The sequence below is a fragment of the Hypanus sabinus genome, chromosome 18, assembly GCF_030144855.1.
Source record: "Hypanus sabinus isolate sHypSab1 chromosome 18, sHypSab1.hap1, whole genome shotgun sequence".
In the NCBI taxonomy this organism is placed as follows: domain Eukaryota; kingdom Metazoa; phylum Chordata; class Chondrichthyes; order Myliobatiformes; family Dasyatidae; genus Hypanus; species Hypanus sabinus.
The window spans coordinates 16,842,589-16,869,885 of NC_082723.1; the positions used below are offsets into that span (position 1 = coordinate 16,842,589).

A 27,297-nucleotide genomic window follows, 5' to 3' on the forward strand; every position below is an offset into this window, starting at 1 on the left:
TTTAGTTTAGGATTTCACCTGCCTGCCTCTCTTTCTTCGATCCCACATTGCACATTCATAAAGTATTTTGTTGACCGTTATGGTCTTTGGGCTTTCTTGAGGTCCTGTTTCTCATTGGTTTATTTATTCAGGAGACGCTCTTATCGGTGCTGGAAGGTGTGGTAACGCCTGCCGGCTGCCCCCAGCACATCAATAAGTAAAACGACACATCTTACTTTATTTTTCGATTCATTTGTGATGCAGGAATCCGAATCTGAATCTTTGGTACTAATCTGAGGTGAAAAGTCAAGAAAAGTGAGATTGACAGAGCTGACTCGCTAATTCTCATCTCCACCATCTCCCCCACCTCCCATTCCAAAGACTCAGGTGAAATACTTCTGAATTTCTGACTAAGGAATTGATCACAGTCACGGTGCATATATTGAGGTGACGGGAGTCATTTTAAGAATGAAGTCTTTATTGTGATGGCGCTAGAGGTTTTTGCAGACCCGGAGATTGCTTCCAGTTCATCCACAAAAGCAGCTTCTTCTTCGTCTTTTCTCATGCCTCTGTTTACCTCTTAAGGTGGCTAGGGTCCTGTTGGCATCCACGACCTACAGCTGCAGCTCACACCACAGTTCTTCACGGCAGTGTTCTCATTCCTGGGCTCACTGTGCAGCCTGGTATTTCAATATCTCCAGGCGTGGCCTGGGAGATGTGCACCAATGGTCCTCACTGATATCACTGACTGAAATGTCGTGGGAGATTGAAAAATCGAAACAGCAGGTGGTGTGCACTATCATAAAGTGTTACGATAGCCATTATTAGTAGGCTGCTGTCGATTCCAGGGGATCGTGGGTTTGTACATCTGCTGGACTGTGTCCTCTCCAGGGGACAAGCCTGGGCGGGAAGATTTGAAGAACCACTGTCGCCCATGCAGTAGGAATCCCCCCCCCCCCATGTCACTGATGTAGTCCGAGGGAAGGGCAAGGGCCGATAGAGCTTGGCACCAGAGTCATCGCAGAGGTTGCCAGAGTGAAGTTGTAAACAACATCAAACTGCCTGAGGGACCCCGGCTCCGGATTTCTTCCTCGGCATTTACTCCCGAAGCCTTTCCCATGGGTGGGTACGGCCACAAGGCAGCGGAGGTTTGAGATCAGAGTTTTCCTTCTCCTAGGCGGGCTGCCGTCCAAGGCTGATGAGCCCCACATGCCCGGAGCGGCTGGTCTTTGAGGCGCCAGTGGTCCACCTTTGCCCGTTCCCTTGTCAGTAGAAACGGTTCCACCGGGCCTAGTAGCTGAGCCACAGGTGAAGGTCAAGAGTTGGACTTGGTTGTCAGAGGCTGTTAGAGTCGCACGCCACTTGAAGCACTTTATAGGTAGTGGGAGCTTATCCCCACTCCCACCCCGGCTACGACAACCTTAGGAACACGATTAAGCTCATCATAAAATTAATGGCTGGTTTAGTCCAAGTACCTTTTTAACAACACGATATTTAATATTTACTAAACAAAGCTCCTCGAGGCTGAAAAGTAATTACAAGTGTCCCTCTCCTTCACTAAGGTGGAATACCTGTTTTAAACGCAAAACATACAACAATAAACATAGTACAGTCCCTTCAGCCCACAATGTTGTGCTGACCTTTTAACCTAGTCTAAGATTAATCTAACCCTTCCCTCCCACATATCCCTCCATTTTTATACTATCCATGTGCCTATCTAAGAGCTTCTTAAATGTCCATAAAATATCTGCCTCTGTGGTGGTCCCCTGTTCTGTCTGAGTAAAAAACTTACCTCTGACATCCCCCCCCCATACTTCCTTCCATTGACATTAAAATTATGCCCCCTCATATTATCCATTTCCACCCTGGTTAAAGAAGTCCATTTGATTTATGCCTCTTATTAAGTCATCAAGTCTATCAAGTTGTCCCCCTTCACTCCAAAGAGAAAAGTCCTAAATGTACATTGTACATGTAAATGTAAATGTACACCATCCAGAGACAGAGAAGCAACTTCAGCGGCAGGCTGCTGTCAATGCAATGCTCCTCAGAAAGGATGAAGAGATCATTACTCCCCAACGCCATTCGGCTCTACAATTCAACCACCAGGGGAAAGACATGTTAAAGTGCCGGGGTTAGGACTGAGCTTAAGTTACCACTCAATGCACTTTAGTAAACTTTTTAAGAACTTTTTAAAAGCTATTTATTAATGCTTTTTGGGAGGGTGATTTTAGATGCATATCATATTTATATTGAGTTAAATACTGTATGTAATTAGTTTTGCTACAATAAGTGTATAGGACACTGGAAAAATGTTGAATTTCCCCTTGGGGATGAATAAAGTATCTATCTATCTATCTATCTATCTATCTATCTATCTATCTATCTATCTATCTATGTAAATGTCAATATTTTCCTTTTCCTAATCCATTCATAACTCCTCCATCTTTGGTATTGACATCACTGAAGCAGGGTCACTAATAGTTCTGGCAAGACTCATGGGACCAGGATGTTTATTGAGACACCGAACTGTTTCAACATCCCACTAACCTGAGTTCACGTGGAAGTTAAGCTGGCAAGGACAATTCCAACAGGTAGTGGCTGTTGCCCGGTCACTGGTTAGGGACGATCCAGGCTCCTAGTTCTGGCTTATTAACAGAAGGACTTCCCCACTCCCAATCACAGACTTTTTATTCATCTATCCATTTCATTAGGAGAAACTTCTGTTCCCCTCCTTCCCTTTGAACCTTTGCCAGCTACAAAGCTCCTGGCTGCCGACTGGACAACCAACAAAATCTGATTAGATTAAAAACAGAATTCAGCACGTTCAGCAATGATTCAACCATATGTTGAGAATTTATTACAGCCAAGGGGATTAGAAGTCGATGTATAATAACAAAATTACTTTAATTGTTCCCCATACAGGAAGAACCCAGCTTGAGCCAACCTGTCATGTTACTTCCCCGACTTCTAAGACAAATGTGCAACTCATCCTTCTGACGTGGAATAGTATTTTGTGTAACTTTCATTGTTTAAGTTTGACGTTATTTTTCTTGTCATTTGCTGGTCAGCACTTGAGCAGGCTGATATTGTGAGGGGTGTGCAAAGCATCAAAACTGAGCTCTTTTCCATCGCTATCCAACATCCATCTGCGCAGGAGGAGAGTGAAAACCTACTGAACACGTCCCCTGTTAATTCCCCACCACCAAGATCACTGAGAACAGCTGAATCCTGAACACTGATCAGGACTTGGACCAGATGACCTTCTAAAGCACAGTACTGTGAGAACTACTGCCACTGCTGACTGATCTACTGCAGGCCCCAATATAGTTATTAAAATAGCTGGCACGGTAGCATAGCGAGGCCCACAATAGCGCAGTGGGGCGGCACAGTCGTGTAATGATTATCAAGCGCCCGAGATCAGCAATCAGGGTTCAATTCCCACCACTGGCTGTAACGAGCTTGTGCTTTCTCCCCGTGACCATGTGGGTCCTTCAGTTTCCTCCAACCTTCCAAAGACATATAGGTTAGAGTCAGTAAGTCATTGGCATGTTATGTTGGCGTTGGAAGCATGGTGACTCTCTGGCACATACTTGGACTGTGTTGGTCATTGGTCAGGACCTGAAGAAGCATCTCGGCCCAAAACATCAACTATCCATTTCCATAGCTGCTGTTCCTCCAGCGTATTGTGTGTGTTGCTTTAGATTTCCAGCATCTGCAGGCTTTCTTGTGTTTATAATCATTAGCTTTAAGTTTTATGAAGCAGAGACACTGAGAATCCACAAGAGGAACAGAATATAGCGAAAGTACTCCAGGAGACATACACTCAATGGCCTCTATGTTCGATACACCTGTACACCTGGCCGTTAATGCAAATATCCATTCAGCCAATCATGTTGTAGCAACTCAATGCATCAAAGCATGCAGTCATGGCCAAGAGGTTCAGTTGTTGCTCAGACCAAACATGAGAATGGGGAGGAAATGTGATCTAAATGACTTTGACCATGGAATGGTTGTTGGTGCCAGATGGGGTGGTTTGAGTATCTCATAAACTGGGATCTCCTCGGATTTCATGTACAATAGTCTCTACAAATAATGGTGTGAAAAACAGAAAAAAAAACAGCCATCGAGCAGCAGTTCTGTGAGCAATAATGCCTTGTTAAGGAAAGAATTCAGAGGAGAATGGCCAGGCTGGTTCAAGCTGACAGTAATTCAAATAACCAAGTGTTATATCAGTGGTGTGCAGAAGAGTATCTCTGAACACACAACATGTTGAACCTTGAAGAGGATGGGCTACAGCAGTAAACTAGCATGTTTCTTTTTGGAGTGAAGGAGGATGAGAGGTGACTTGATAGAGGTCTATACGATTATAAGAGGCATTAATATAGTGGACAGCCAGTGTCCTTTTTCCAGGGTGAAATGGCTAATATCAGAGGACATCCTTTTAGGTAAGTGGAAGAAAATTTAGGGGAGATATCAGAGGCATTTTTGTTTTACACAGAGTGGTAAATACCCAGAAAACACTACCATAACCCTCCATATTTCTTACATCCATATGCCTATCTGAGAGTACCTTAAATGCCCCCAATGTATCAGCCTCTGAGAATTTTTTAAAAATCACCAAGCAGGGTATAAAAACACTAACTTTTACTCATTGCTTTTGATCTCCAGGTAGATTAAAATTAGTAATAAAAATAAAATTCACATCTTGTTCATTCGGAAGGAGTATATATGGAAGCAGGCTGAGTAGGAGGGAAGGCTTAGATTGATCTTGGAGCGGGTTAAAAGGTTGGCGTAACATCATGTGCCAAGGGGTTGTACTGTGCTGGACTGTCCTGTGTTCTATCTGCATTTTGGGAAGTTAAACCAGGAGTACAGGAGTTGGGATGTCATGTTACAGAAAGTTGGTCACAATGTGCGCACAATGTAATGAAGCAACAGGGCATTGCCTGGACGGAAGGCCTTGCGTTACAAGTAGAGACGGGATAAGCTGAGACTGGATCCCCTGGAGCAAAGGAGATAGAAGGGTGGATTATAAAATGACGTGGGCCATAGGCAAGGTGGATGGTCAAAGTCACTGTCTCATGGGAGGGAAGTCTAAAACTTGATTTCATTTAGACTGGATTTCTGACATAACTCTCCCCTTTCTCGATCTCTGTCTCCCTCTCTGGAGAAAAACTGCTTACCCACGTCTTTTTTAAACCTACAAATTCCCACAGCTATTTTGACTAGACCTCCTCTCATGCTGTCTCCTGGACCAATACTGTTCCCTTTTCTCAGTTCCCTTGTCTCCACCAGGATGAGGCTTTCCAAGACATCAGAGATGTCCTCCTTCTTCAACGAATAGGATTTTTCTTCCTCCATCATTGATGCAGCCCTCACCTGCATCTCCCCCATTTTCTGGGCATCTGTGTTCACCCCATCTTCCCGTAGTCTTAACAGGGAACAGAGTTCCGTGTGTCCTCACCTACCACCCCTTGAGCCTCCGAGTCCAACATATCATTCTATGCAACTTCTGCCATCTTCAATAGGATCCTACCACCAAACACATCGTTATCCCCCCTCCCAACGACTCTCTGCCTTCCAGGAGGATCACTCCTTCCATGATTCCTTTGTTCATTCATCCCTCCCCACTGATCTCCCATCTGGCACATCCCTGCAAATGACAAATGCTACACCTGCCCATTCATCTCCTCCCTTACCTTCAGTCCATCCAGGTGAGGCAACACTTCATCCTGCGAATCTATTGGTCATCTATTGCATTGGGTGCTCCCGATGCAACCTCCTTCACACTGGTGAGACCCAATGTTAACTTGGGGAACTGTTTTGTCAAACAGCTCCGCTCCATCCACCAAAAGTGGAATTTTCTGGCGGCCAACCATTTTAATTCCTATCCCCATTCGGTCCAGTGGCCTCCACTTTTGCCATGATGATGGCACTCTCAGGGTGGAGGAGAACACCTGATATTCTGTTTGGGTAAGCTCCAAGCTGATGGCATGACCTGACTGTACCAGGCTGGAAGCCCAAGAAGAGTTTATTCATCACATACACTGGGAAAGCACAAGATCCTTGAAGGCATGAATTTCGATTTCTCCTTCCATCTTTTTCTATTCCTCACTTTTATTTCTTTTTCTCTCCTGCCTATCAGCTCCCCTGATGCCCCTCCTTCTGCCCTTTCTCCCATTATCCACTCTCCTCTCCTTCCTCTCCAGCCCTTACACTTCCCAACCCACCTGGCTTCACCCATCACCTTTAGCTAGTCCTCCTTCCCCTCCCCCCACCTTTTCATTTTGGCATCTTCCCCCTTCCTTTTTGGGCCAGAAGACTACTCGGATCCCGAATTATTGACTGTTTATTCATTTCCGTGGATGCTGTCTGGCCTGCTGAGTTCCTCCAGCATTTTGTGCAAGCGGCACGGGTTCAGGTTGAAAGGGGGCAGATTTAAAACGGATCTGAAGGGCAAGTTTTCACACGGGGGTGGTTTGTACATTGAACAAGCTGCCAGAGAAGGGTGGCAGAGGTAGGTACAACTGGACAGGTATATGGAGAAGAAGGATTTAGTTGGATAGGGGCCAAATGCAGGCTAATGGGATTAGTTCAAATCGGAATGCTGGTCAGTATGGATGAGATGAGCTGAAGGGTCTGTATCTGAACTGCATAACTCCGAATCCAAGAATCTGTAAAGATAGGGCCAATTGGTCTGACTAGAGTGGGCTAGTGTTTAAAATCTGCACTGGTCTGCAGCAATTCCACCTCCAGCACACATCTCCCCATTCCTTCATTCTCTCACTGCCTTTCAGAAACAGCAGAGATGACTCGGCCTCTTTAAATATCTCGGTACACGGAAGGTAACCCAAGTAGAGTACAGGAATTGTGTTGGGGATCGGAGGGCAACATTCCCATTGGAATACCGAGCAGGGCCTCTGACATTTCCTGAACGCTAGCAAAGCCTCATCATCCTGTAGTTAATCATTATAGGGAGGCTGCTTAGGCCAAATCCCAACAGTCAGCAGAAAATGGCAGCTAATAATAATTCAAGATTAGCTTCAGAGTTAAGATACTTCCCAAAGGACAGTAGCAGACTTCACACACTAGGTAATTTGCTAACAGTGCTGGATCTCATCATCAAGGGCCTCAATATAAGCCACATGGCCAATGGGCAATAGCTGCCTGTATAAACTATTTGAACTCTATCCATTGGAGGTCAGAACTTGCAGTTATTTTTAGTACAGTTTTCAACAAGCCTTCTGCCACCCTCTGAACTTTCTTTGGCAAGGCTGGCATCGCAGGGATTATGAGGTATTGTTCTTCAGGTCAAAAGGAAATAAACTGAAATGTAGATGAAATCCAGTCGGGCAGAAGGGAAAACTTAGGTCCCATCCATGGAATTAGTTTCAAATCCTGCGGTAAGCAGCCACTCGTACTTCTGGGAAAGGAATGGTTGGAATTCAAGAATAGAAATGGCCAAGAGTGGGACGACATAGCAACTTGAAAGAGAGGATAAGAAGTAACAATTGATGGGTGGCCTCCCTCACCTGACCTCCACTCCCACCCCCAACCATCAAAGGTGCCAGTGAAGGTTAGGCTCTGGTTTTCCAGGATCAGAGGCGAGAGATTTAAAAGGAGCATCAGGGGAAACTCACTCACATAAAGAGTGCAGTGCAGTTTGAAATGAGATGCCAGAAACATTGATGGAGACAGGCACATCAGTAATGTTTAAAAGCCACCTAGTACGGTACCTGAATAGGAGGGGTTTAGAGGACCATGGGCCATACACGTCACCAAATAACTGGGCTCTGAAAACTCACTCATCCCTCATTCATGTTTTATATCACTGAGAATAGCCGGTCCCCTGTCACCACACTGTTCTGAAGAGAAAGGCCATTTATAATCACTGAACAGCAGTTACGGATAATGACCATTTGGTAAATTGTGTATGATTGAATTCCTTACTATTCCTTACTTGCAAGATCAATCGCTATTCACAGTGCAGGTGTAACTCCCTAGGAATGGTTTCACTGCTAATGAAATGGTTGTTCTGTAGCAACAGTGTTTGGGTTATGGCTAGAGATAATGGGGGCTTTGGAATGTGTGCCGTCCAATGAAGGGAGTGTTTTCTTCTTGTTGTGTGCCTGAGACTGAGGTGATCTGGGTCTTTTGTTCAGTGAGAGATGGAGAGAGAAGACGCCAGAAAGGAGGAGTCATAGACAGCCGGATGGAGTGGACTTGGAGTGGAGCTAGGAGTTGATGAAGCCCGGGGTAATCGATGGAGAACCAACGGAAGGGAAACTGTGAGCTCCAACTTGTGCACATTAAACTGTTTCATTAAAATGGGCCTTTTTCTTTTTGTTTTACTTTACTAACCCTTCAGTCACATTAAAAGGAGCATCAGGGGAAACTCATTCACATAAAGAGTGCAGTGCAGTTTGAAATGAGACTTTACTAACCCTTCAGTCACATTAAAAATGATAAAACTCAATTGATTAATTGCACAGGGTGTACTGTCTGTTATTTCGGGATACTGATTTGTAAGAGGGTGACACATCACGCAGCGCCACACAAACAGGAGGGTTCGCACCTCAGTCTCAATAGCTTGGTGGGGCCAGAGATTGTCTTCCCTGGACTTACACAGCCGGCAGAACCCGGCGGTTACACAGGTGTTAAAAGTCAGTCGAAACTACATGCCCTCTTCCCATTGTTTCATCAGGAAGGAGGTACAGAAGCCTGAAGGCACACACTCAGCGATTCAGTAACAGGTTCTTCCCCTCTGCCATCTGATTTCTGAATGGACATTGAACCCATGAACAGTACTTCACTTTTTTTTATCATTTCTGTTTTTGCACTACCATTTATAATTTAACTATTTAATATACCTATACTTACTGTAATTCATTTATTTCTATATTTATTATATATTGCATTGTAGTTCTGCCACAAAGTTAACAAATTTCATGACATATGCTGATGACATTAAACCTGATTCTGATTCTGATTCTGAAGCTGACAACCGATGATACTTTGAATTCAGTAATTGTCTTTAGTCAGTGTGTGTTCCTTGGATTGCTTATCTTGTCTCCAGAAGTGAGATGGCTCCAGCCCACATGCTGTGCTTTCCTGTTCCACATCCTTCCATTGCATTCTTATCTCATCTCCAGTAAGCCAAAATGGCTCAGGGTATCTGCTCTGTGAAGGGAAGCTGTTTCCTTCAAAGACCTTTCTTGCCTGGGCTGTCAGCACTCTATCTGCAATCTGTCTTTGTCTGGACATTAACTCTTGCCTTGCCACAGCCTCCACAATGGGACGAGCCTGCTGGGCACATGGCCAGTATGGAGATGAGTTGGACTGAAAGGCCTGTTTCCATGCTATATCGCTCTAAACTCCATGACTCTGAACAAGAATGCTATCAAGGGACTCATATTACATTGAGGGGGTGGTTGGTTTGTGTAAATGGGGGGTGAACAGTGTCGATGTTCCTGCAAGGCATGGAGCCAGACCAGCAAGTCGCCCTTAATCAGTAACCATGACTGACAATGATTGTCATGATACAACAGTTGTGACCGCTATGGTGTTGCTGGAATTCAGACATTTGATCATGTACGGGGGGCTCTCATTCCTAACTGGGCTTCCCCTGGCCTGCGATTGATTGATGACAACAGTGTGTCCAATATCCGCCAGCAGCAACATCCCTGGCTTTGATAAGCGGAATTGCCAATGACAGAAATGGAAACAGCTGCAAACACACCGACACCATTCCCAAAAAGCTGAACTGTCAAGGACTTCTTCCATTTATAAAGTTCACTGGAGCAAGAAACAAGACCTCAGATGCTTTAGGAATACTAACATTCCGATAGTCTTACTGGGAAGAGTACATTCATTCCAGAGGCCTGAGGGGAAATCCAGTTGATGAGGGAATAAATATCTTTGAGGAGGAGGTGTCTAAGAGGATCCTGGGCCCAATCCCAGAAATTTTCTTGCACTTTTTCTGCGTATGTGCAGGCTGTCCCCAGTACGTGTTGGTTGTTAACGCAAATGACACAGTTAAAAAAACATCTAATTCAAGTTTAATTATCATTCAAGCATACATGGATACAGCCGAGTGAAACAGCATTTCTCTGGGGCCAAGGTGCAAACCATACACAGCACATTCAAAACAGTGAGCAAAAAAAAATCACATAAAAAACACATATATAGTCCAAATCCCTGAGCAGCATGTCCCATAAATTGATTGTACAGATTCCTGGGAGTGCACAGCCACTGCAATCCAGTCTGTCATTCCACCAATCGAGCACTGATGGGAAAGGACAACCCACAACCAAACATGAACGCAATGCTGCACCACCTCCGGCGTCTCTCTCTTGGACTGCAGCAACAGGCAAGCCCCCGGCTTGAGGCCTAGTCCTCACTACAACCGAGGCCACACAGCTCCCACACTGCCTGTTGCACCACCAGACAAGGGAAACAGGCCTGCAGCATCCCAGGGCTTGAGACTATGTCCTGGGTACAGGCAAGGCCATGCATTTCCCACACCATCTGTCATGCCATCCAACAAGAGAATCAGGCATCTTACATTATCAATCAGGCATCTTACATTATCAATGTCCAACAGGGTCATGCAATCGCAAGTGAATTGTCCAAGACAATCACCCATGGCTACCCTGCACACCGCCTTCTTGCCCCCAACTCTGATGCCTGTTATTTTGATCTGTAGTGGACATGGACGTGGCATTTAATGGAAATATTTATTTTTCTGGAATTTTATATTGAATAATTTTTCACCTGGTGATAAGTGGGTACAGGTGTCCTCCCCTTTACAAAGATAGAGCATTCCTATGAAACTTTTCTTAAACCAAAATGGCATAAAGTGAAGAACCATTAATTTATATGGGAAAAATTTTCGTAAAAGCGAAAATCCTCTTTGTAATGCGAAAACAGGTTACTAATGTAGGCCTTTTGTAAAAGCGAAGTGACTTCTTAAGCGAACATTCGTAAAGCAGGGGACACCTGTAATACCATAGAATTCAACGCATCCAATGTCAATGGCAAGAGATTTAATTAATTATATTTTACTTTACTTTATCACATTGGTTTCAAAATTACTTCATGTAAAGGTATTTTCATGCTGCCTTTAAATGAAGTCTTATATTTCAATGGAAATGTCCCCACTGTTTTTCACAGAGCCACCCAAACAACTCAGGTGCCACGTTGCTCCACATAAACAATCCAAGTTGACGCACAGTCTCAGAGCTGAGGCCTTGAGAACGTCTGAGCTCAAGTAAGGTTGGGTTCCAAGTGGCAAAGGTCAAAGCAGGCCCAGCACTAACCTGCACGTAGAGATCTCGGAGCTCCCTCTGGAATTTCTTTGGGTCTGAAGTGACGGTAACAGGACCAATCTCTGCAAGAGGGCAAAGAGTAACTCATCACAGCCCGCCGTAAAAGAGCCCCTTACCAAAACTTTGATGATTGTTATGCTCTGTGAGAAGACATGCAGCAGGGATTTGAAACATTTTAGAAACCAGACGCATCAAGTGCTGGCAGCTACAACGGCCCATTTCTGATATCAGATATTGCCTTTTTCATAAACATAGTCTGTTAAACTAAAACACATCTTCGACTTAACCTCAAAATCTAAGGAAAGTATGTCAAACTATGAATGTGGAATCAGACATCTGTTATGATAAAGAGATAAAAGAGATAACCTTTATTTGTCACCAACAGTACTATGCAAAATTCTTACACACATACTGTGCATATACAGTACCTCGGGTGCCAAAGATTTTTGCTCAGTACTGTAGTAATTTTATGTATTGCACTGTACTGCTGCCACAAAAAAAAACCATGACGTGTGAGTGATAATAAACCTGATTCTGATGTGGATCTCTATTGTGGACTGAGAGTGGAAAGGGGGCAGGGAGAGGGGAATCATGATTGGGAAAAGGGGGAAGGGACAGGGGAGGGAGCAGGAAGCACCAGAGAGACATCCTGTAATGATCAATATATCAGTTAATTGGGATCAAATTACCTTGCCTGGAGTCTCAGGGTTGGGTGTGTCTGCACCCATGCCACCCCCTCTCCCCCCCGCCCCTGGCACTTCTTCTCTGCCAGCTGAACCACACTCCTCCTTTGGCATTCCACCCTCAACATTCCCAACATCCTATGCTCCTGCCAGATTTAGGAATTTGCTTTCAAAGAACATAGATATAACATAGAATAGTACAGCACTTTACAGGCCCTTAGGCCCACAATGTTGTGCCATTTTCAGAAGGCATTCGATAAGGTGCCACATAGGAGATTGGTGAGTAAAATCAGAGCTCATGGCATTGGGGGCAGGGTTTCAACATGGATAGAAAACTGGTTGGCAGATAGAAAGCAAAGGGTAGCAGTGAATGGATGTTTCTTGGACTGGCTGGAGGTGACTAGTGGGGTACCACAGGGCTCTGTATTGGGACCACAGCTCTTTACGATTTATGTCAACGATTTAGATGAGGGCATTGAAAACTATATCAGCAAGTTTGCTGACGATACTAAACTGGGTGGCAGTGTGACATGTGAAGAGGACGTTAGGAGAATACAGGGAGACTTGGATAGGCTGGGTGAGTGGGCAGATACTTGGCAGATGTCATTCAATGTGAATAAATGTGAAGTTATCCACTTTGGAAGCAGGAACAAGAGGGCAGAGTATTGTCTGAACGGTGTAGAGTTAGGTAAGGGAGAAATGCAAAGAGACCTAGGAGTCCTAGTTCAGCAGTCAATGAAGGTGAATGAGCAAGTGCAACAGGCAGTGAAGAGGGCAAATGGAATGTTGGCCTTTATTACAAGGGGAATTGAGTGCAAGAGCAAGGATGTCCTTTTGCATTTGTACAGGGCCCTGGTGAGACCACACCTGGAATATTGTGTACAGTTTTGGTCTCCAGGTTTAAGGAAGGATATTCTGGCAAGTGAGGAAGTGCAGCGTAGATTCACTAGGTTGATTCCTGGGATGGCAGGGCTGTCTTACGCAGAGAGATTGGAGAGATTGGGCTTGTACACACTGGAATTGAGGAGATTGAGAGGGGATCTGATTGAAACGTTTGATAATTAAAGGATTTGATAGGATTGAGGCAGGAAATATGTTCCAGATGTTGGGAGAGTCCAGTACTAGAGGGCATGGATTGAGAATAAGAGGTCAGTTATTTAAAACAGAGTTGAGGAAAAACTTCTTCTCCCAGAGAGTTGTGGAGGTGTGGAATGCACTGCCTCGGAAGATGGTGGAGGCCAATTCTCTGGATGCTTTCAAGAAGGAGCTAGATAGATATCTGATAGATAGGGGAGTCAAGGGATATGGGGACAAGGCAGGGACTGGGTATTGATAGTGAATGATCAGCCATGATCTCAGAATGGCGGTGCAGACTCGAGGGGCCGAATGGTCTACTTCTGCACCTATTGTCTATTGACCCTCAAACCCTGCCTCCCATATAACCCCCCACCTTAAATTCCTCCTAGTCTAGTAATCTCTTAAACTTCACTAGTGTAGCTGCCTCCACCACTGACTCAGACAGTGCATTCCACGCACCAACCACTCTCTGAGTAAAAAACCTTCCTCTATTATCCCCCTTGAACTTCCCTCCTATTACCATGTCCTCTTGTATTGAGTAGTGGTGCTCTGGGGGAGAGGTGCTGGCTGTCCACTCTGTCTATTCCTCTTAATATCTTGTACACCTCTATCATGTCTCCTCTCATCCTCCTTCTCTCCAAAGAGTGAAGCCTAGCTCCCTTAATCTCTGATCATAATCCATACTCTCTAAACCAGGCAGCATTCTGGTAAATCTCTTCTGTACCTTTTCCAATGCTTCCACATCCTTCCTATAGTGAGGCGACCAGAACTGGACACAGTACTCCAAGTGTGGCCTAATCAGAGTTTTATAGAGCTGCATCATTACATCGCGACTGTTAAACTCTATCCCCTGACTAATGAAAGCTAACACCCCATAAGCTTTCTTAACTACCCTATCTACCTGTGAGGCAACTTTCAGGGATCTGTGGACATGTAACCCCAGATCCCTCGGCTCCTCCACACTACGAAGTATCCTGCCATTTACTTTGTACTCTGCCTTGGAGTTTGTCCTTCCAAAGTGTACCACCTCACACTTCTCCGGGTTGAACTCCATCTGCCACTTCTCAGCCCACTTCTGCATCCTATCAATGTCTCTCTGCAATCTTCGACAATCCTCTACACTATCTACAACACCACTAACCTTTGTGTTGTCAGCAAACTTGCCAACCCACCCTTCTACACCCACATCCAGGTCGTTAATCACAAAAAGTAGAGGTCCCAAAACAGAGCCTTGTGGGACACCATTAGTCACAACCCTCCAATCTAAATGTTTTCCCTCCACCATGACCCTCTGCCTTCTGCAGGCAAGCCAATTCTGAATCCACCTGGCCAAACTTCCCTGGATCCCATGCCTTCTGACTTTCTGAATAAGCCTACCATGTGGAACCTTGTCAAATGCCTTACTGAAATCCATTTAGATCACATCCACTGCACTACCCTCATCTATATGCCTGGTCACCTCCTCAAAGAACTCTATCAGGCTTGTTAGACATGATCTGCCCTTCACAAAGCCATGCTGACTGTCCCTGATCAGACCATGATTCTCTAAATGCCCATAGATCCTATCTCTAAGAATCTTTTCCAGCAGCTTTCCCACCACAGATGTAAGGCTCACTGGTCTATAATTACCCAGACTATCCCTACTACCTTTTTTGAACAAGGGAACAACATTCGCCTCCCTCCAATCTTCCGGTTCCATTCCCGTGGACAACGAGGACATAAAAATCCTAGCCAAAGGCTCAACAATCTCTTCTCTCGCCTTATGGAGCAGCCTGGGGAATATTCCGACAGGCCCCGGGGACTTATCCGTCCTAATGTATTTTAACAACTCCAATACCTCTCCTCCCTTAATATCAACATGCTCCAAAACATCAACCTCACTCATATTGTCCTCACCGTCATCAAGTTTCCTCTCAGTAGTGAATACCGAAGAGAAGTATTCATTGAGGACCTCGCTCACTTCCACAGCCTCCAGGCACATCTTCACACCTTTATCTCTAATCGGTCCTACCTTCACTCCTGTCATCCTTTTGTTCTTCACATAATTGAAGAATGCCTTGAGGTTTTCATTTACCCTACTCGCCAAGGCCTTCTTATGCCCCCTTCTTGCTCTTCTCAGCCCCTCCTTAAGCTCCTTTCTTGCTACCCTATATTCCTCAATAGACCCATCTGATCCTTGCTTCCTAAACCTCATGTATGCTGCCTTCTTCCACCTGACTAGATTTTCCACTTCACTTATCACCCATGGTTCCTTCACCCTATCTTCCTCACCAGGACAAATTTATCCCTAACATCCTGCAAGAGATCCTTAAACGTCGACCACATGTCCATAGTATATTTCCCTACAAAAACATCATCCCAATTCACACCCGCAAGTTCTAGCCTTATAGCCTCATAACTTACCCTTCCCCAATTAAAAATTTTCCTGTCCTCTCTAATTCTATCCTTCTCCATGATAATGCTAAAGGCCAGGGAGCGGTGATTACTGTCACCCAGATGCTCACCCACTGACAGATCTGTGACCTGACCCGGTTCGTTACCTAACACTAGATCTAGTATGGCATTCCCCCTAGTCGGCCTGTCAACATACTGTGACAGGAATCCGTCCTGGACACACTTAACAAACTCTGCCCCATCTAAACCCTTGGAACTAATCAGGTGCCAATCAATATTAGAGGAAGTTAAAGTCACCCATGATAACTAGCCTGTTATTGTGCACCTTTCCAAAATCTGCCTCCCAATCTACCCCTCGGTATCTCTGTTGCTACCAGGGGGCCTATAAAATACCTCCAGTAGAGTAACTGCTCCCTTCCTGTTCCTGATTTCCACCCATACTGACTCAAACCAGGATCCTGCTACATTACCCACTCTTTCTGTAGCTGTAATAGTATCCCTGAACAGTAATGCCACCCCTCCTCCCCTTTCCCCCCCTCTCTATCCCTTTTAAAGCACTGAAATCCAGAAATATTGAGGAATAATTTCCACTCCACATTGACAAATACAGAGCTGTTCAAAAGTCTTATCACTCTAGCCTCAAGCAGATATATGTGCCTATGACTATTGCACAGTACTGTATACACCAGAACATACAGTGAAATGCATCCTTCACACCAAGTTATCGAGAACTGGGCCGGGGGCAGCCCACAAGTGTCACCACGCTTTGATGTCAGTGTAACACGCCCTTAACTCCGCCATCTTTTTGGAATGTGGGAGGAAACCCGAGCACCCATGGGGTCACGTTGAGAACAAACGAACTTACAGAGAGGAGCAGGAATCCAACCCCGATCCCACAGTAAAGCGTTGCGCTAACCGCCAAGTGACCGTGTCACCCAATGGGATAAATGAATGTGGAATTGGACATTTGAAATGGAATGCCTTCTCCCACTTTGGGGTTTTGATACTAAGGATAGTCACAGAAGGTCTGGTGATTGCTTGCCACTGAGACGAAAGCCCTTTGCTGTTTCCATGTCATTTTCCCCACACCACTTCACCAAACTCAGAAGGAAAAGAACTATTCCCTGCAAGCTGTTAATCACCCAGATTCTGCGGAGTGCCAAACTAGAGGTAGTTTTGTGCAGAGTGCCCTAACCCACTGAATTACACTAAATATATTCACGCTAGGTCCAACCAGACAATTAATGCAGTCAGGGGGTACACTGAGAGTCGTGGTGGTGATTCAGAACCACCTGCAGCAGACAGAACCCCTGCTCACAATTCCTGTTGCAGTATCTGTGAATCAGATTGAAACACTTCTGTTTGAAAAGGACAAAATTTCTTCCATGAAATCTCAGATTCTGATCGCGATTTATTTATCACGTGTACATGCAGCACACGGTGAAATGCTTCATTCGCGTCAACAACCACAAGTGCCGCCACACATTCTGGCGCCAACGTAGCCTGCCCACAAAGCTCAGCGGTACAACATGCACAACATAACAACAGACAAAATAACAGATGAAAACAAGTTCTTTTCCATCCCCACCCACACGCACGGATCATTTTCTACCTTTCAGCTCTGGGAAAAAGAGTAACTTTATTTGTCACATGCGCAACAAAATACAAAATGAACTGCGTCACTTTGTGCCAACGAGCAGCGCAGTCCGAGGATGGTGCTGAGGGCGGCCCACAAGTGTGGTCTTGTTCCTGGTGCCACCATAAAATGCCCACACCTCACTAAACCTAACTGTACACCATGGACTACGGGCTGAAACCAGAGTACCAAAGGAAGCCCACATGGGCGTGGGATGAATGCCTTACAGACAATGGCGGGAATTGAACCCCTACTGGGGATTTCTGGCGCTGAATGGCAATTGTGCTAACCGCTACACTACCACGCCCCCTCCCCATGCAAACGGAGTAAGGAGACTTTGATTGCTGCGTATTCTGTTCTGCAGATTCACTGCCTCTAAGGGTAAAATGTTTAGTGAGCAAGTATTATTAACTCCACTATCAAAAATTCCATGCTGGTAGCAAAAATATCAGTGGATCTAACAGCGTCGGTGGAAAGAGTTAATGCTTTAGCTCTGAGAACCTTCATCAGAACTGAAAAGGAGATTAAGTGAAGGCTGCAGAGAGGTTTAGGGGAGGCCAATGGACGAAAACCTCTGAGAGAGTAAAATAATGAGGCAGTTAAGAGGAGATTAATGAAGACACAAGGCAGTGCAGACACCAAAACCTTCAGTAAAAAAACAAACTGCTGGAGGAACTCTGGGTCAGGCGGTGTCTGTTGAGGGAAATGGACAGAAAATGTTTTGGGTTGAGACTCAAAATCTGGTCTTAGCTACGTTTCTTTGTATTTTGCAGTAACAACTTCGGATAGTCTGTATGGTGTTACATAGTCTGACTGAACGGAACAAAACCGGGAAAAGGTTACACAGAACGACAAGCAAAAGCCGCTCGTCCTGATACAAACAGAAAGAAAGAGCGATCTGTCAGAAGTTGGAGCATTTGAGATGGAAGTCTGCTGACGCTGGGAGTCCAGACAGAAGATGAGATGTTGTAACAATACAGACTGAGAGGTTAGAGTGCAAGTGAGATAATTCAGGGAAGGATAAATCAACGCCCATTAGAAACTGTATGTCCTGCAGCACGTATTTCCAATTTTGTTTTGACCAATCATACAATGGTATATTTGAATAAGAAACCACATAGCTATATATTGCAAAAGGAAAATATGGTGGACAACCTGGTGGGACAACTCTTCAAAAGAACATCTGTTATGTGAGTAAACTCCAGTAAAAAAGATGGTTTGGGTGAAGGATGAGCTACAGCAGGAAAAGCAGTTTAGTTCTCACCATTTGTGTATACTCAGCACCAGGGAATTCTCCTCAGAGAATCAATGGAAGAAGGAAAGATGAAGAAAAGACACAAGGAAGTGCAGATACTGGAACCTGGAGCGTGGGGGAGGATTTCTGGGTCAGGCAGCATCTGTGGAGAGAAACGGACAGATGACAAGCAATTCAGCAGGTCAGGCAGCATCTATGGAGGGGAATAAAGAGTCGATGTTTTGGGCTGACACGTTTCATGTGGACATCCCAAAACGTAGACTGTTTATTCCCCCATGGATGCTGTCCAACCTGCTGAGTTCCTCCAGCATTTTGTGTCTGTTGTTCAAGGTTTCCAGCATCTGCAGAATCTCTTCCATTTAAGACGGAATCAACACTGGTCAACACAAAACAGTTGGACAAAGTAAACTGGCGCATGTAATTAAGGTCAAAAACATCTGAACTAGAGATAGCAGCAACAAAAAAAAGTTACACGGAGCTTCTCAGATTCCTGGTGCCGAGTGCATGCAAATTCCTGCTATATGTGCTCACTGTCTCTACAGATAGTGTTCACCAATCAATCAGTTAGCTGATTGGACCTGTCACAAACACCCAATAAATCCATCAATAAAAATAAATGGACATTTTATATTTTCTATTCCCTGTGCTGAGATCATATTCCAGCCAGTTCTTTAGAAATACTGGGCCCATTAGTCACGGTAATACCCTGACTGAGATTTACAGACAGCTTCATGAATTTCAATGTTAAATGGTTTGTCCTCCCTTATAAAATGTCACATTCCTCCCCTCACTGCCTTTGCTAAAGATTTTGTATCGTTCTGTGATTTTCATCCCACAGAATGGAGGCTGCCTTCAATCCTTCATCCCGCTATTCCTGCTTTTCCACGGACCCAGCTTGCTATCCAGCAGAGTCAAGCCACTCACCTCCCGGCACAAGTGACCAAACTCCGGTACCTAACAGGATGATTTGAGCATCAATCCACAGATTAAACCAGAAAACACAGAGGAGCAAAAAATATACCACCACCCACCACTCCCCATTACTGCACAAAGCCAGGGCTTGGTCCACCGGTTGCAAAACAACAAGCCAGGACATCCATGATGAGTGCCGGCTGGTATTTAGCCTGGGACCTTCCTGTACTGTGACTTACTCGTCTCACTGAAGAGACTCTTGAGGGACCCTTGTTTAAGCAAATATAAAAATGCTGCTTTATTTCAAATACAGTCAAATGGTGGATACTGCAAGACTTTGCCGGCGAACCGGGGTGACAGTCTGCAGGTTGCGGACAATACTTCGAACTTCTTCCCCTCTCGGTCTCCAGCAGGACCACTCATCGTGCCAGCAGAGAGGGTTGTCTCTTGGGTTTCAGCTGCTCACAGTTTGATCACCTTCTCCTGCCTTTCTACTTCATTCCCATTCAGATCTCCTCATTACTTTAATCCTCCTGTCCACGCTCCTCTCCCTTTCAATGACTCTCAGAAGGGATTCACTGGAGTTTAGAAAACTGGGGGGGGGGGGGACCTCACTGAAACCTACCAAATATCGAAAGGCCTGGATAGAATGGACGTGGAGAGGATGTGTCCAGTAATGGGAGAATCTAGGACCTCAGGATAGAAGTATGACTCTTTACAACAAAGATGAGGAGGAATTTCTTCAGGGGAGATGAATAATGGAACACATTGACACAGACAGCTATGGAGACCAAGTTTAAAGTGAAAGTTGATAGATTCTCGATTAGTAATGGCATCAAATACTACACAGTAGAAGGCAGGAGAATAGGACTGAGAGAGAAAATTAATTGGCCATGATTGAATGGTAGATTTGACTCGATGGGCAGAATGGCCTAATTCAGCTCCATTGTCTTATGGTCTATTCACATGCATCCCCTCACAACCCTCCTCATGTCCACACAACCCCCAGTTCCCCATCCATGATTCACACACTCCAACCATTACCTACCCCCTCTGTAAATGACCCACCACTTCCATCCACGACCCACCCTTGCTGTCAATAACCCATTCCTCCACATCCATAACTCACACCCTCCCTTCTCTATACCACCTTCACACTCCTCCATCCATTACACTTGCCCCCACACCAGCCCCATCCATCCTCCCCACCCTCTTTCCCTTGTTTCCCTCTTTCCCGGGTTTGCTGAGCTCATTGTCTGGTCTGAGGTAAGGATAGTCCATGGTGAGCTACACTATTGTAAAGATATGCTGCAATTGCAATATGAAAAACCAACTCATGATATGTTTATGCTTTTCTTACACAACTGCTATTCCTGTTCGCTGGTAATCATTATATATTAATCCCTGTTGCACCAACCACATCAAACAGTTATAACAACCTGTTACTCTCTTTCCTTACTCCACGGATCTGTTAGACCGTGTTACATAAACCTCACTAAGAGTTTCTGACACATTGGACTATTCCAACACTTGTCTCAAATTGAAGCCATCAACACACACAAAATGCTGGAAAAGCATCTATGGAAAAGAGTAAACAGTCGACATTTCGGGCTGAGACCGTTCAGCAGGACTGGTGAAGAGTTTTGGTCTGAAATGGCAACTGTACTCTTTTCCATAGGTGTTGCCTGGCCTGCTGAGTTCCTCCAGCATTTTGTGTGTGTTGCTTGGATTTCCAGCATCTGCAGATTTTCTCTTGTTTGTGATTGGAAACTTTATCCATCTCTGCCCTTGCTCTGTGCCATGCAGAAATCACTCATTTACCAGTGTCCCTACTCCCGATCTCTCTCCCATTTTCCTGAGTGGAAGAAATGCATGTGGGTCGAAAGAGTCCCTGGATAAGTTCACCATCTGTCTCCCATGTGAATGGCCACTGTGTAAAGCCCTGTGTGGCTCAATCCTTCTGGGGAGGAGGGAACGCTGTTGCTGGGAGAATCCTGGCAGGATCCAGAGGTGGGAAAGTGATGCAAGTCAAACTATGTTTGCACACATCTAGGAAAATAACACACATCTCTGCTTAGCAACACACTTCTCACTTGGGGAACGATCCTGCAGGGGACCCAAGGAGAAGCAATAATATTACACCTACAATATGACAAAAGCTCCATCCGAGGAATGGTGAGTTAATCCAGTGAAAGACTGAGTCAGGGGCACCAGGGGAACTCAAGCTACATTGATTCAGTTCTGTTGGAATTGACAGCCTGGGAGAGGCCAATGTTTTAATTAGTAAAACTCCATTAATCCAGCAAATGCTGCGCCGGTGGGTCTGGTCTCTGCGACTTTTCAGATTATTAGGTATTATCCCTACGAATACCTCAGCACATTTTAAATCCTTTTTAGATATTACACATAAGTATAATGACTCAAGGGATCAAACCTGGGTCCAACACATTGTTGCAATCATGAAGGCAGCACACCAACTCTTATTTCAGTAGGAGTTTGAGGAGATTTGGTCTGTCAGTAAAGACACTCGCAAATTTCTACAGATGTACCATGGAGAGTGTTCTATAAACACAGGAGATTCTGCAGTTGCTGAAAATCCAGAACAATACACAGAAAATGCTAGAGGAACTCAGCGGGTCAGGCAGCAGCTATAGAGAGGAATTTGGGCCAAAACGTTCATCCCTGAGTTGTGATAAAGGGTCTCAGCCAAAAACATCAACTGCTTATTCCTCTCCACAGATGCTGCCAAACCTGCTGAGTTCCCCCAACATTTACTGTGTGCATCGCTGTCTAATATGAGAGGCGCCAATGCACAGGAACCTGAGAGGCTTCAGAGGGTTGTAGGGTATTAAAAACAATCAACATCATAGACTTGTTCTGGTGCTAGATTTTCGTAATCAGTAGATGCTTTAAAAATCTAATGCCATTCCTTTTCTTAAATTTCTGCAACTAGCCTGTAAATAGTCACAATTACCTTCAATTTTCAGTGTTAATAGATCTTTGCTTGCTTCACGATCAGCATACCGTTAAGTGGTATATGTTCGTTCCAACCCTGAATAATCCACTCTTTCACTACACACGACACGATCGAGATCTTCATTTCTCTGCTTTGGGCCGTGTTTCTCTATTTCTCACTAACTTCTGTTTTATGTGAGGTCCCTTCTCAGAACCGTCTGTGATGCACAGAGACCAACGCACCACCCGGGAAGCATGTGGAATTTTCCATTCGTGACATCATATCAGCACTCCAAAAAGAAATTTCAGATTTCAGAATTTTTTGGATCTTGGACTTTCAGATAAGGGGTACTCAACCTGTACCATCCAGGACATACCCCCTTCTCATTACCACCATCAGGGAGGAGGTACAGGAACCTCAAGACCCACACTCACTGGTTTAGGAACAGCTTCTTCCTCTCTGCATTAGATTTCTGAGTAGTCCACACTGCCTCACTATTCCTCTTTTGCACTATTTATCTTTGTAATTTATAGTCATTTTTATGTCTTGTGCTGTACTGCTGCCAGATAACAACAATTTTCAGGACCTATGATCAATCATAATAAACCTGATTTTGATTCTAAATTTTTCGGTGAACCTAGTTAAATTTAAAGGGGTCACTGGATCCAGTGAGATTCCAGGGAGCATAGGAAAAGAAGTGCCAGAGGAAAGAAAGGGAATTTAAATGAAAGGGAAACAACCTGCTGGAGGAACTCTGGGGGTGGGGGGAATGTTGGGGAGGTGGGATATCCTGCGTAAGGACCCACATGGGAAATGGGCCTCAGTGTGCATAAAGGGAGTTCTGGAAATTGAGCTCCAGTGTGTTTAAAGAAAGCGTGGAAACCCTGGTGCACAAAACACCAGACATCAAGCTGAGTCCAGGAAACATCACTTGATGAGGCTAAATGCAAAGTGCACTGCAGATGCTGGGGTCAAAGTAATTTGTACAACAAGCTGGAAGAACTCAGCAGGTCGGGCAGCATCCATGGAAATGAGCAGTCAACATTTCGGGCCAAGACCCTTCGTCAGGACTGAAGAGGGAGGGGGCAGGGGCCCTCTAAAGAAGGTGGGGGGAAGGTGAAGCTCATGCTGAAATGCTGAAAATCAGGATTTCCCAATAATCAGGCATTGGATTTTCAGTTTGATTATAGATTTCATGAACATGTATATTTTTAGAACAAGGCCAAGCCAGAAAGGGATTCAGATTAGTTATTAAAGTTTGCATTTGTCATTCTTGCCAAGAGAATCGACAACACCAACAGTTTCCACACTAACACTCTCTCAGTCTCTCAAAGCAAAGACCTGCAAATGGGCACCAGCTGCTTGTATTCAAATAAAGAAAGGGGAAAAATCCTTTCAAAAGGAGAGACAGGCAATACATCAAAGGTATTCTGCCTTGCAAGAAGTGACCTGAAAGCCTTGGGGTGGAGAGCAGGAAAGTGCAGTGCACGATACAGCTGCTGTGAACTCTGTCATAAATCCATCAGCCAAGGCTGCTGACAGTGACTTCCCTGTTTATATCACTGCTTTTCTTTTGGCTGGGACCTTTTCCCTTCTAAGTACTGAACACCTTCCTCGATAAAGAAGACAATTTCTCCTCTCTATCTCATTCATTACCAATGCTGGTTTGGACAAAACTGTACTCACGTATTCCCGGCAGAGGACAAAACAATGTCAGGGATACGTTCTCACTGCATACCTTCCTGCTACTTGCCTGCATCCTCACAATGGTCACTGGCTAGTTGCCAGTGTTCTGATCACAGCACAGTAGGTCCCACCGCACAACAAATCACTTTGGAAGATTGCTGACACCAGCTCCAACATCCCCAGAGGTTAATGAATGAAATGTTGGCCTTGGTTCCTCACTTGTAGGTCAGGTAAAGATTAACCGTCTCTCTCTAAAGCTCTCCCTGCTAAACAACCCCCAGGACAGCACTGGTTTGTGAATTGTAGTTTAATGGACACTGGTGCCTCTGCTGTTGCTCACATGGTAGGGAGGGAGGGTGCTTTTTCTGGTGTGGCTGGGGTGGGGGGGATATACTTTTGTTGCTGCCTGCATGAAGGAAAGGGGGAGTTGGGGTTTCTACGTTTCTATTATTCTACAGGGCTTCTTTGCTTTGTGGGTGTCTGTGAAGAGGACGAATTTCAGGTTGTACATATTCCGGAACTATGCCTCATCCTAGCCACAAAGAGCCAAAAAATATGAACAGTTACTGTGCAAAGCAGAAGAAATAAGAAAGCATGGGGTATATGGGTCTTCATTATATGGGGGATTGAGTTCAAGAGCTGCGAAGAAATATTGCAACTCTACAAAACCCTGGTTAGACCACACTTGGAGTATTGCGCTCATTTCTGGTCACCTCATCATAGGAAGGTTGTGGAAGCTTTGGAGAGGATGCAGTGATTAACCTGAACTACGGAGCATGGCTTATGAGAAAAGGTTGAGCAAGGTAGGCCTTCTCTCTTTGGAGTGAAGAAGAATGAGAGATGACTTGACTTGATAGAAGTGTATAAGATGATAAAAGACATGGATAGAGTGGACAGCCAGGGACTTTTTCCCCAGGGTGCCAACAGCTAATACAAGAGGGCATAATTTTAAGGTGATTAGAGGAAGGTATAGGGGGAACTTCAGAGGTAGTTTTTTTCACACAGAGAGGGGCAAGCGCATTATTCGGGTCATCTCAGAGACTCTTTGATAGGCACGTGGATAGAAGAAATAAAAGGGAAATGTGGGATGAACAGGTTAGACTGACCTTGAGTTGTACTCATTTTATGTTCTAAGACAATCTGGAGATGAAAGATAGGAGAAAATTTTAATAAAAGAACAAAAGCAAGTCAGCACATTCATCCAAATTAGAAGTGCAAGCTCAGAATTGGAATCAGGTTTATTATCTCTGACATATGGCGTGAAATAAGTTGTTCTGTGACAGCAGTAAAATGACAATTTAAACAATAAATAGATAACGCAGAAGTTGTGATTGTCAAGCCTACAGCGCTTACAGTCTTCTCACCAACACTTGTTGCACCTTTCTGCACTGAGTTTCTTTCTAGGTTTGCCCATTCCACCAAGTTGCTAATGTCCTCTTGAAATCTGATACGTCATCACTGCTGACCAGCTCTGCCGGCGTCAGATCATCTGCAGACGGCGAAGCAGTGGGACGGAAGGGTCAAAAGCAGATGGACACGTAACTGCAGTCCATAATTAAGCAAACATTGAAAGAACTCAGACAGTCAGGCAGCATCTGTGGGAAGAGAAACCAGTCAATGTTTTGGATCAGAAATCCTTCCTCAGATCTGGGGGTAGAGTGGAGGGTACACAAGAGGTTCTGCAAATGCTGGAATTCTTGAGCAGCACACACAAAATGCTGGAGGAACTCAGCAGGTCAGGCAGCATCTACAGAGGGGAATGAACAGCTGATGTTTCAGGCCTCAGTTGTTCACTTCCTTCCACAGGTACTGCCTGACCTGCTGAGTTTTCCAGCATTTTGAGTGGAGGCTCAGCAGCTCAAAAGCAGAGAGAGAGGCACTGGCATAAGGCAGGAGATAGGTTAAAGCAGATCAGATAAGAAGAAGCCTGTGTATGGGCCTTTAGCAAAAAGGTTTAAAGAAGAGGGGTAAGAAAGACACATGGGCGTGACAATGGAACACGATAAGAGAACAGTTCGCCTGAAATTGTAGATTTCAGTGTTCATTCCATAAGATTGAAAAGTGCATGGAGATAAGATATCCTTCCAGTTTACATAGCTATAGCAGTGGAAGAGGACACAGACAGATGGTTCAAACTGAGAGTGGGATTGAGAATTAAAGCAGCACCTTATAGGAATAGCTGGATGGCCACGAGACCAGGGCAGAATACAGATTGCAAGCAAATGTGAACACAACATTCAGATGAAAAAGTCTGCAGATGTTGGAACCTGGAACAAACCACAAGCTGCTGAAGGAACTCAGCAGGTCAGGCAGCATTTGTGCTGGTCAATGTTTTGGGCCAAGACCCTACATCAGAGAGCCTACGATCAATCACCTTTATGGATTGATTGCAAGTGATCTGCACAGCATGAAGGGTCTCGGCGCAAAACGTTGGCTGTTTGTTCCCTTCTCTAGAAGATGCCTGACCTGCTGAGTTCTCCCAGCATTTTGTATGTGGCACCTAATCTGTGTTCAGTGTGTATCTAAGGTATGGCAGGTATGGCACATGCCCTGGGTGCCACTTGAAGGAGGGCACCGCTGAGCAATTTCTATTAAAGTCAGACAAGCCATCCTTGGATAGTGAAAAAAGAATTTTCTTCAGATGTATGATCTGTCTTTGATTATCATGGGTGAGAAGCACTAGGATGGCCTTATTTCAGAACATGGTGTAAGAAGATCATAAAATGTTTCTTCACGAAGAAGAAAAGTGGAGCTGAAGGATGGAAGAGACAAAAGTTGGCGGAGGAAGCCAAGGAGTCTAGCAAGTTCTTCATGCCCTTCTTTGAAAAGCCGGCAAGAAGTAGTTCGACACGTTCCATGGAGTCGCCTGCACCTGCTACAAGTTTGTTAGAATCCGAAGGTGGATCAAGTACAAATGCGTCACCAGCCGAGGAGGAAGTCAAGTCAGATAAAGAATAAGTGAGAAAAACAACCTGGCAGTGTTTGTGAATTGTGACAATCACTCACTCAACTTGTTGGGTGTACATGCAGACTAGCAGGGTACAATGATGGTCACACTTTTTTGGAACCATTGAAGCTCTCTACATGTTTTTCTCTCATTCAACACAGCGCTGGGAAAAGCTCAAAAACGCCGTGTGTGTGGTTGTTAAGTCGGAGTCCGAAACCAGGTGGAGTGCAAGGACAGAAGCAGTGAAGTCTGTCAACAAGTACCTTGGGGAGATACTTCAAGTTCTCCAGGACATGATAGACAATGAAAACGAGACCAGTGAAACAAGAAGTGAGGCAAGGCAGCTGTACAACCGCATGTTGAGTTATGATTTTCTGATTTTGCTTGGATTTTGGAACAAAGTACTCATTCACATTGACCGTATTCAAAAGAGGCTGCAGGATCC

At 44.8% G+C, this 27,297-nt stretch overlaps 1 protein-coding gene across 1 annotated transcript in view; it reads right to left on the reverse strand.

Annotated features, from left to right (window-relative positions):
• The window catches only part of LOC132407358 (hemicentin-1-like), a 460,355-nt gene that overhangs the window by 411,903 nt on the left and 21,155 nt on the right, over positions 1–27,297 (reverse strand). The window contains exon 2 of the mRNA XM_059993728.1: positions 11,298–11,368. Coding sequence (XP_059849711.1) covers positions 11,298–11,368 — 71 coding nt within the window. The remainder of the gene's footprint in view (positions 1–11,297; positions 11,369–27,297) is intronic.